General features: G+C 40.8%; 1 protein-coding gene across 4 annotated transcripts in view; it reads left to right on the plus strand.

Moving 5' to 3' along the window:
* The window catches only part of LOC146079868 (uncharacterized), a 158,646-nt gene that overhangs the window by 25,558 nt on the left and 120,516 nt on the right, over positions 1-12,572 (plus strand). For 2 of the 4 annotated variants that reach the window (XM_083186538.1, XM_083186539.1), the window contains one exon: positions 5,676-5,783. In XM_083186538.1, coding sequence (XP_083042664.1) covers positions 5,676-5,783 — 108 coding nt within the window. Of the gene's footprint in view, positions 1-158; positions 267-1,985; positions 2,094-4,835; positions 4,944-5,675; positions 5,784-12,572 lie in introns of those variants that run through there. The other 2 variants (XM_083186536.1, XM_083186537.1) reach the window with 2 other exon arrangements.

Raw genomic sequence — 12,572 nt, forward strand, 5'->3', positions numbered from 1 at the left:
TTGGTGCGGCCGGAGCCCCGTATGCGGCTCTGGCCGCACCGATCAGAATAAGGGCCATAGTGTGATGTATACAGGTGAGGACAGTATGGATGATGTTACATAGACAGTACAGGTAATGACATATGATACTGCTCAGTAATAACGTGTATATATTACAGGGACATATACAAGTGATGTCACTACAGGACCAGACCCGATGTATACCACAAGGGAGGAGACCACGGAACCACCAATAATCTTTCTAGGGACACAAACCACTATTCCCAGTAAGACATCAGTTATCCATACTGGGGTGACAGGAGATGTGGGGGGCGGGAAGCGAGTATACTGGGGAAAGTGTGATGTAGACAGGTGAGGACAGTATATAGTGTGATGTATACAGGTGAGGACAGTATACAGTGTGATGTAGACAGGTGAGGACAGTATACAGTGTGATGTAGACAGGTGAGGACAGTATATAGTGTGATGTAGACAGGTGAGGACAGTATATAGTGTGGTGTAGACAGGTGAGGACGGTATATAATCTGACGTAGACAAGTGAGGACAGTATATAGTGTGATGTATACAGGTGAGGACAGTATATAGTGTGATGTATACAGGTGAGGACGGTTTATAGTGTGATATATACAGGTGAGGACGGTATATAGTATGATATATACAGGTGAGAACGGTATATAGTGTGATGTATACAGGTGAGGACAGTATATAGTGTGATATATACAGGTGAGGACAGTATATAGTGTGATATATACAGGTGAGGACGGTATATAGTGTGATGTATACAGGTGAGGACGGTATATAGTGTGATGTATACAGGTGAGGACGGTATATAGTGTGATGTAGACAGGTGAGGGCGGTATATAGTGTGATGTAGACAGGTGAGGGCGGTATATAGTGTGATGTATGCAGGTGAGGACAGTATACAGTATGATGTATACAGGTGAGGATGGTATATAGTGTGCTGTTTGCAGGTGAGGACAGTATACAGTATGATGTATACAGGTGAGGACAGTATACAGTATGATGTATGCAGGTGAGGACAGTATATAGTGTGATGTATACAGGTGAGGACAGTATATAATGTGATGTATACAGGTGAGGACAGTATACAGTGTGATGTAGACAGTTGAGGACAGTATATAGTGTGATGTATACAGGTGAGGACAGTATATAGTATGATGTATGCAGGTGAGGACAGTATATAGTGTGATGTATACAGGTGAGGACAGTATATAATGTGATGTATACAGGTGAGGACAGTATACAGTGTGATGTAGACAGGTGAGGACAGTATATAGTGTGATGTAGACAGGGGAGGACAGTATATAGTGTGATGTAGACAGGTGAGGACAGTATATAGTGTGATGTATACAGGTGAGGACAGTATATAGTGTGATGTTTACCGGTGAGGACAGTATATAGTGTGATGTAGACAGGTGAGGACAGTATATAGTGTGATGTATACAGGTGAGGACATTATATAGTGTGATGTATACAGGTGAGGACGGTATATAGTGTGATGTATACAGGTGAGGACAGTATATAGTGTGATGCATACAGGTGAGGTCTTTATATAGTGTGATGTAGACTGGTGAGGACAGTATACAGTGTGATGTATACAGGTGAGGACAGTATATAGTGTGATGTATACAGGTGAGGACAGTATATAGTGTGATGTAGACAAGTGATGGCAGTATATACTGTGATGTACACAGGTGAGGACATTATATAGTGTAATGTATACAGGTGAGGACAGTATATAGTGTGATGTATACAGGTGAGGACAGTATATTGTGTGATGTATACAGGTGAGGACATTATATAGTGTGATGTAGACAGGTGAGGACAGTATACAGTGTGATATGTACAGGTGAGGACAGTATATAGTGTGATGTATACAGGTGAGGACAGTATTGATGATGTTACATAGACAGTACAGGTAATGACATATGATACTGCTCAGTAATAACGTGTATATATTACAGGGACATATACAAGTGATGTCACTACAGGACCAGACCCAATGTATACCACAAGGGAGGAGACCACGGAACCACTAATAACCCATCTAGGGACACAAACCACTATTCCCAGTAAGACATCAGTTATCCATACTGGGGTGACAGGAGATGTGGGGGGCGGGAAGCGAGTATACTGGGGATAGTGTGATGTAGACAGGTGAGGACAGTATATAGTGTGATGTAGACAGGTGAGGACAGTATATAGTGTGATGTATACAGGTGAGGACAGTATACAGTGTGATGTAGACAGGTGAGGACAGTATACAGTGTGATGTAGACAGGTGAGGACAGTATATAGTGTGATGTAGACAGGTGAGGACAGTATATAGTGTGATGTATACAGGTGAGGACAGTATATAGTGTGATGTATACAGGTGAGGACAGTATTTAGTGTGATGTATACAGGTGAGGATGGTATATAGTGTGGTATATACAGGTGAGGACGGTATATAGTATGATATATACAGGTGAGGACGGTATATAGTGTGATATATACAGGTGAGGACGGTATATAGTGTGATGTATGCAGGTGAGGACAGTATATAGTGTGATGTAGACAGGTGAGGACAGTGTATAGTGTGATGTATACAGGTGAGGATGGTATATAGTGTGATGTATACAGGTGAGGACAATATATAATGTGATGTATACCGGTGAGGACAGTATATAGTGTGATGTAGACAGGTGAGGACAGTATATAGTGTGATGTAGACAGGTGAGGACAGTGTATAGTGTGATGTATACAGGTGAGGATGGTATATAGTGTGATGTATACAGGTGAGGACAATATATAATGTGATGTATACCGGTGAGGACAGTATATAGTGTGATGTATGCAGGTGAGGACGGTATATAATGTGATGTACACAGGTGAGGACAGTATATAGTGTGATGTAGACAGGTGAGGACAGTATATCGTGTGATGTATACAGGTGAGGATGGTATATAGTGTGATGTATACAGGTGAGGACAATAGATAATGTGATGTATACCGGTGAGGACAGTATATAGTGTGATGTAGACAAGTGAGGGCAGTATATACTGTGATGTATACAGGTGAGGACCGTATATAGTGTGATGTATACAGGTGAGGATGGTATATAGTGTGATGTATACAGGTGAGGACATTATATAGTGTGATGTATACAGGTGAGGACAGTATATAGTGTGATGTATACAGGTGAGAACAGTATATAGTGTGATGTATACAGGTGAGGACATTATATAGTGTGATGTAGACAGGTGAGGACAGTATACAGTGTGATGTATACAGGTGAGGACAGTATACAGTGTGATGTATACAGGTAAGGACAGTATATAGTGTGATGTAGACAAGTGATGGCAGTATATACTGTGATGTACACAGGTGAGGACATTATATAGTGTGATGTATACAGGTGAGGACAGTATATAGTGTGATTTATACAGGTGAGGACGGCATATAGTGTGATGTTTACAGGTGAGGACAGTATACAGGTGAGGACATTATATAGTGTGATGTAGACAGGTGAGGACAGTATATAGTGTGATGTAGACAGGTGAGTACAGTATATAGTGTGATGTAGACAGGTGAGGACAGTCTATAGTATGATGTACACAGGTGAGGACAGTATATAGTGTGATGTATACAAGTGAGTACAGTATATAGTGTGATGTATACAGGTGAGGACAGTATATAGTGTGATGTATACAGGTGTGGACAGTATACAGTGTGATGTGTACAGGTCAGGACGGTATACAGTGTGATGTATACAGGTGATTACAGTATATAGTGTGATGTAGACAGGTGAGTATAGTATATAGTGTGATGTAGACAGGTGAGGACAGTATATAGTATGATGTACACAGATGAGGACTGTATATAGTGTGATGTATACAGGTGAGGACAGTATATAGTGTGATGTAGACAGGTGATGACAGTATACAGTGTGATGTAAACAGATGAGGACAGTATATTGTGTGATGTATACAGGTGAGGACAGTATATAGTGTGATGTATACAGGTGAGGACGGTATATAGTGTGATGTATACAGGTGAGGACGGTATATAGTGTGATGTATACAGGTGAGGGCAGTATATAGTGTGATGTATACAGGTGAGGACGGTATATAGTGTGATGTATACAGGTGAGGACAGTATATAGTGTGATGTATACAGGTGAGGACAGTATATAGTGTGATGTATACAGGTGAGGACAGTATATAGTGTGATGTATACAGGTGAGGACGGTATATAGTGTGATGTATACAGGTGAGGACGGTATATAGTGTGATGTATACAGGTGAGGACGGTATATAGTGTGATGTATACAGGTGTGGACAGTATACAGTGTGATGTATACAGGTGAGGACAGTATATAGTGTGATGTAGACATGTGAGGACAGTATATAGTGTGATGTATACAGGTGAGGACAGTATATAGTGTGATGTATACAGGTGAGGACAGTATATAGTGTGATGTAGACAAATGAGGGCATTATATAGTGTGATGTATGCAGTTGAGGACAGTATATAGTGTAATATGTGATGTATACAGGCGAGGACAGTATATAGTGTGATGTATACAGGTGAGGACAGTATATAGTGTGATGTATACAGGCGAGGACAGTATATAGTGTGATGTATACAGGTGAGGACAGTATATAGTGTGATGTAGATAGGTAAGGACAGTATATAGTGTGATGAGTGATGTATACAGGTGAGGACAGTATATAGTGTGATGTATACAGGTGAGGACAGTATGGATGATGTTACATAGACAGTACAGGTAATGACATATGATACTGCTCAGTAATAACGTGTATATATTACAGGGACATATACAAGTGATGTCACTACAGGACCAGACCCGATGTATACCACAAGGGAGGAGACCACGGAACCACCAATAACCCATCTAGGGACACAAACCACTATTCCCAGTAAGACATCAGTTATCCATACTGGGGTGACAGGAGATGTGGGGGGCGGGAAGCGAGTATACTGGGGAAAGTGTGATGTATACAGGTGAGGACAGTATACAGTGTAATGTATACAGGTGAAGACAGTATATAGTGTGATGTAGTCAGGTGAGGACAGTATATAGTGTGATGTATACATGTGAGGACAGTATATAGTGTGATGTATACGGTCAGGACAGTATATAGTGTGATGTATACATGTGAGGACAGTATATAGTGTGATGTATACGGTGAGGACAGTATATAGTGTGATGTATACAGGTGAGGACAGTATATAGTGTGATGTAGACAGGTAAGGACAGTATATAGTGTGATGTGTGATGTATACATGTGAGGACAGTATATAGTGTGATGTAGACAGGTGAGGACATTATATAGTGTGATGTATACAGGTGAGGACAGTATATAGTGTGATGTATACAGGTGAGGACAGTATATAGTGTGATGTAGACAGGTGAGGACAGTATATAGTGTGATGTAGACAGGTGAGGACAGTATATAGTGTGATGTAGACAGGTGAGGACAGTATATAGTGTGATGTATACAGGTGAGGACAGTATATAGTGTGATGTATACAGGTGAGGACAGTATATAGTGTGATGTATACAGGTGAGGACAGTATGGATGATGTTACATAGACAGTACAGGTAATGACATATGATACTGCTCAGTAATAACGTGTGTATATTACAGGGACATATACGAGTGATGTCACTACAGGACCAGACCCGATGTATACCACAAGGGAGGAGACCACGGAACCACCAATAACCCATCTAGGGACACAAACCACTATTCCCCGTAAGACATCAGTTATCCATACTGGGGTGACAGGAGATGTGGGGGGCGGGAAGCGAGTATACTGGGGAAAGTGTGATGTAGACAGGTGAGGACAGTATACAGTGTGATGTATACAGGTGAGGACAGTATATAGTGTGATGTATACAAGTGAGGACAGTATATAGTGTGATGTATACAGGTGAGGACAGTATATAGTGTGATGTAGACAGGTGAGGACAGTATATAGTGTGAAGTATACAGTTGAGGACAGTATACAGTGTAATGTAGACAGGTGAGGACAGTATACAGTGTGATGTAGACAGGTGAGGACAGTATATAGTGTGATGTAGACAGGTGAGGACAGTATATAGTGTGATGTAGACAAGTGAGGACGGTTTATAGTGTGATATATACAGGTGAGGACGGTATATAGTATGATATATACAGGTGAGGACGGTATATAGTCTGACGTAGACAAGTGAGGGCAGTATATACTGTGATGTACACAGGTAAGGACATTATATAGTGTGATGTACACAGGTGAGGACGGTATATAGTATGATATATACAGGTGAGGACGGTATATAGTGTGATATATACAGGTGAGGACGGTATATAGTATGATATATACAGGTGAGGACGGTATATAATGTGATATATACAGGTGAGGACGGTATATAGTGTGATGTATCTAGGTGAGGACGGTATATAGTGTGATGTATTCAGGTTAGGACGGTATATAGTGTGATGTATACAGGTGAGGACGGTATATAGTGTGATGTAGACAGGTGAGGGCAGTATATAGTGTGATGTATGCAGGTGAGGACAGTATACAGTATGATGTATACAGGTGAGGACAGTATATAGTGTGATGTAGACAGGTGAGGACAGTATACAGGTGAGCACAGTATATAGTGTGATGTATGCAGGTGAGGACAGTATATCGTGTGATGTATACAGGTGAGGACAGTATATAGTGTGATGTATACAGGTGAGGACAGTATATAGTGTGATGTTTACCGGTGAGGACATTATATAGTGTGATGTAGACAAGTGAGGGCAGTATATAGTGTGATGTATACAGGTGAGGATGGTATATAGTGTGATGTATACAGGTGAGGACGGTATATAGTGTGATGTATACAGGTGAGGACGGTATATAGTGTGATGTATACAGGTGAGGACAGTATATAGTGTGATGTAGACAAGTGAGGGCAGTATATAGTGTGATGTATACAGGTGAGGATGGTATATAGTGTGATGTATACAGGTGAGGATGGTATATAGTGTGATGTATACAGGTGAGGACGGTATATAGTGTGATGTATACAGGTGAGGACAGTATATAGTGTGATGTATACAGGTGAGGTCTTTATATAGTGTGATGTAGACTGGTGAGGACAGTATACAGTGTGATGTATACAGGTGAGGACAGTATATAGTGTGATGTATACAGGTGAGGACAGTATATAGTGTGATGTAGACAAGTGATGGCAGGATATACTGTGATGTACACAGGTGAGGACATTATATAGTGTGATGTATACAGGTGAGGACAGTATATAGTGTGATGTATACAGGTGAGGACAGTATATTGTGTGATGTGTACAGGTGAGGACATTATATAGTGTGACGTATACAGTTGAGGACAGTATACAGTGTAATGTAGACAGGTGAGGACAGTATACAGTGTGATGTAGACAGGTGAGGACAGTATATACTGTGATGTACACAGGTAAGGACATTATATAGTGTGATGTATACAGGTGAGGACAGTATATTGTGTGATGTGTACAGGTGAGGACATTATATAGTGTGACGTATACAGTTGAGGACAGTATACAGTGTGATGTAGACAGGTGAGGACAGTATACAGTGTGATGTAGACAGGTGAGGACAGTATATAGTGTGATGTAGACAGGTGAGGACAGTATATAGTGTGGTGTAGACAGGTGAGGACGGTATATAGTCTGACGTAGACAAGTGAGGACAGTATATAGTGTGATGTATACAGGTGAGGACAGTGTATAGTATGATATATACAGGTGAGGACGGTATATAGTGTGATATATACAGGTGAGGACGGTATATAGTGTGATATATACAGGTGAGGACGGTATATAGTGTGATGTATACAGGTGAGGACAGTATATAGTGTGATGTAGACAGGTGAGGACAGTATACAGGTGAGCACAGTATATAGTGTGATGTATGCAGGTGAGGACAGTATATCGTGTGATGTATACAGGTGAGGACAGTATATAGTGTGATGTATACAGGTGAGGACAGTATATAGTGTGATGTTTACCGGTGAGGACATTATATAGTGTGATGTAGACAAGTGAGGGCAGTATATAGTGTGATGTATACAGGTGAGGATGGTATATAGTGTGATGTATACAGGTGAGGACGGTATATAGTGTGATGTATACAGGTGAGGACGGTATATAGTGTGATGTATACAGGTGAGGACAGTATATAGTGTGATGTAGACAAGTGAGGGCAGTATATAGTGTGATGTATACAGGTGAGGATGGTATATAGTGTGATGTATACAGGTGAGGATGGTATATAGTGTGATGTATACAGGTGAGGACGGTATATAGTGTGATGTATACAGGTGAGGACAGTATATAGTGTGATGTATACAGGTGAGGTCTTTATATAGTGTGATGTAGACTGGTGAGGACAGTATACAGTGTGATGTATACAGGTGAGGACAGTATATAGTGTGATGTATACAGGTGAGGACAGTATATAGTGTGATGTAGACAAGTGATGGCAGGATATACTGTGATGTACACAGGTGAGGACATTATATAGTGTGATGTATACAGGTGAGGACAGTATATAGTGTGATGTATACAGGTGAGGACAGTATATTGTGTGATGTGTACAGGTGAGGACATTATATAGTGTGACGTATACAGTTGAGGACAGTATACAGTGTAATGTAGACAGGTGAGGACAGTATACAGTGTGATGTAGACAGGTGAGGACAGTATATACTGTGATGTACACAGGTAAGGACATTATATAGTGTGATGTATACAGGTGAGGACAGTATATTGTGTGATGTGTACAGGTGAGGACATTATATAGTGTGACGTATACAGTTGAGGACAGTATACAGTGTGATGTAGACAGGTGAGGACAGTATACAGTGTGATGTAGACAGGTGAGGACAGTATATAGTGTGATGTAGACAGGTGAGGACAGTATATAGTGTGGTGTAGACAGGTGAGGACGGTATATAGTCTGACGTAGACAAGTGAGGACAGTATATAGTGTGATGTATACAGGTGAGGACAGTGTATAGTATGATATATACAGGTGAGGACGGTATATAGTGTGATATATACAGGTGAGGACGGTATATAGTGTGATATATACAGGTGAGGACGGTATATAGTGTGATGTATACAGGTGAGGACGGTATATAGTGTGATGTATTCAGGTTAGGACGGTATATAGTGTGATGTATACAGGTGAGGACGGTATATAGTGTGATGTAGACAGGTGAGGGCAGTATATAGTGTGATGTATGCAGGTGAGGACAGTATATAGTATGATGTATACAGGTGAGGACAGTATATAGTGTGATGTAGACAGGTGAAGGCAGTATATAGTGTGATGTATGCAGGTGAGGACAGTATACAGTATGATGTATACAGGTGAGGACAGTATATAGTGTGATGTATGCAGGTGAGGACAGTATATCGTGTGATGTATACAGGTGAGGACAGTATATAGTGTGATGTATACAGGTGAGGACAGTATATAGTGTAATGTTTACCGGTGAGGACAGTATATAGTGTGATGTAGACAAGTGAGGGCAGTATATAGTGTGATGTATACAGGTGAGGATGGTATATAGTGTGATGTATACAGGTGAGGACGGTATATAGTGTGATGTATACAGGTGAGGACGGTATATAGTGTGATGTATACAGGTGAGGACAGTATATAGTGTGATATATACAGGTGAGGACGGTATATAGTATGATATATACAGGTGAGGACGGTATATAATGTGATATATACAGGTGAGGACGGTATATAGTGTGATGTATCTAGGTGAGGACGGTATATAGTGTGATGTATTCAGGTTAGGACGGTATATAGTGTGATGTATACAGGTGAGGACGGTATATAGTGTGATGTAGACAGGTGAGGGCAGTATATAGTGTGATGTATGCAGGTGAGGACAGTATACAGTATGATGTATACAGGTGAGGACAGTATATAGTGTGATGTAGACAGGTGAGGACAGTATACAGGTGAGCACCGTATATAGTGTGATGTATGCAGGTGAGGACAGTATATCGTGTGATGTATACAGGTGAGGACAGTATATAGTGTGATGTATACAGGTGAGGACAGTATATAGTGTGATGTTTACCGGTGAGGACAGTATATAGTGTGATGTAGACAAGTGAGGGCAGTATATAGTGTGATGTATACAGGTGAGGATGGTATATAGTGTGATGTATACAGGTGAGGACGGTATATACTGTGATGTACACAGGTAAGGACATTATATAGTGTGATGTATACAGGTGAGGACAGTATATAGTGTGATGTATACAGGTGAGGACAGTATATAGTGTGATGTAGACAAGTGATGGCAGGATATACTGTGATGTACACAGGTGAGGACATTATATAGTGTGATGTATACAGGTGAGGACAGTATATAGTGTGATGTATACAGGTGAGGACAGTATATTGTGTGATGTGTACAGGTGAGGACATTATATAGTGTGACGTATACAGTTGAGGACAGTATACAGTGTAATGTAGACAGGTGAGGACAGTATACAGTGTGATGTAGACAGGTGAGGACAGTATATACTGTGATGTACACAGGTAAGGACATTATATAGTGTGATGTATACAGGTGAGGACAGTATATTGTGTGATGTGTACAGGTGAGGACATTATATAGTGTGACGTATACAGTTGAGGACAGTATACAGTGTGATGTAGACAGGTGAGGACAGTATACAGTGTGATGTAGACAGGTGAGGACAGTATATAGTGTGATGTAGACAGGTGAGGACAGTATATAGTGTGGTGTAGACAGGTGAGGACGGTATATAGTCTGACGTAGACAAGTGAGGACAGTATATAGTGTGATGTATACAGGTGAGGACAGTGTATAGTATGATATATACAGGTGAGGACGGTATATAGTGTGATATATACAGGTGAGGACGGTATATAGTGTGATATATACAGGTGAGGACGGTATATAGTGTGATGTATACAGGTGAGGACGGTATATAGTGTGATGTATTCAGGTTAGGACGGTATATAGTGTGATGTATACAGGTGAGGACGGTATATAGTGTGATGTAGACAGGTGAGGGCAGTATATAGTGTGATGTATGCAGGTGAGGACAGTATATAGTATGATGTATACAGGTGAGGACAGTATATAGTGTGATGTAGACAGGTGAAGGCAGTATATAGTGTGATGTATGCAGGTGAGGACAGTATACAGTATGATGTATACAGGTGAGGACAGTATATAGTGTGATGTATGCAGGTGAGGACAGTATATCGTGTGATGTATACAGGTGAGGACAGTATATAGTGTGATGTATACAGGTGAGGACAGTATATAGTGTAATGTTTACCGGTGAGGACAGTATATAGTGTGATGTAGACAAGTGAGGGCAGTATATAGTGTGATGTATACAGGTGAGGATGGTATATAGTGTGATGTATACAGGTGAGGACGGTATATAGTGTGATGTATACAGGTGAGGACAGTATATAGTGTGATATATACAGGTGAGGACGGTATATAGTATGATATATACAGGTGAGGACGGTATATAATGTGATATATACAGGTGAGGACGGTATATAGTGTGATGTATCTAGGTGAGGACGGTATATAGTGTGATGTATTCAGGTTAGGACGGTATATAGTGTGATGTATACAGGTGAGGACGGTATATAGTGTGATGTAGACAGGTGAGGGCAGTATATAGTGTGATGTATGCAGGTGAGGACAGTATACAGTATGATGTATACAGGTGAGGACAGTATATAGTGTGATGTAGACAGGTGAGGACAGTATACAGGTGAGCACCGTATATAGTGTGATGTATGCAGGTGAGGACAGTATATCGTGTGATGTATACAGGTGAGGACAGTATATAGTGTGATGTATACAGGTGAGGACAGTATATAGTGTGATGTTTACCGGTGAGGACAGTATATAGTGTGATGTAGACAAGTGAGGGCAGTATATAGTGTGATGTATACAGGTGAGGATGGTATATAGTGTGATGTATACAGGTGAGGACGGTATATACTGTGATGTACACAGGTAAGGACATTATATAGTGTGATGTATACAGGTGAGGACAGTATATTGTGTGATGTGTACAGGTGAGGACATTATATAGTGTGACGTATACAGTTGAGGACAGTATACAGTGTGATGTAGACAGGTGAGGACAGTATACAGTGTGATGTAGACAGGTGAGGACAGTATATAGTGTGATGTAGACAGGTGAGGACAGTATATAGTGTGGTGTAGACAGGTGAGGACGGTATATAGTCTGACGTAGACAAGTGAGGACAGTATATAGTGTGATGTATACAGGTGAGGACAGTGTATAGTATGATATATACAGGTGAGGACGGTATATAGTGTGATATATACAGGTGAGGACGGTATATAGTATGATATATACAGGTGAGGACGGTATATAGTGTGATATATACAGGTGAGGACGGTATATAGTGTGATGTATTCAGGTGAGGACGGTATATAGTGTGATGTATTCAGGT

This window comes from Crinia signifera, chromosome 5 (genome assembly GCF_055691185.1).
Source record: "Crinia signifera chromosome 5, ASM5569118v1, whole genome shotgun sequence".
Taxonomy (NCBI): Eukaryota; Metazoa; Chordata; class Amphibia; order Anura; family Myobatrachidae; genus Crinia; species Crinia signifera.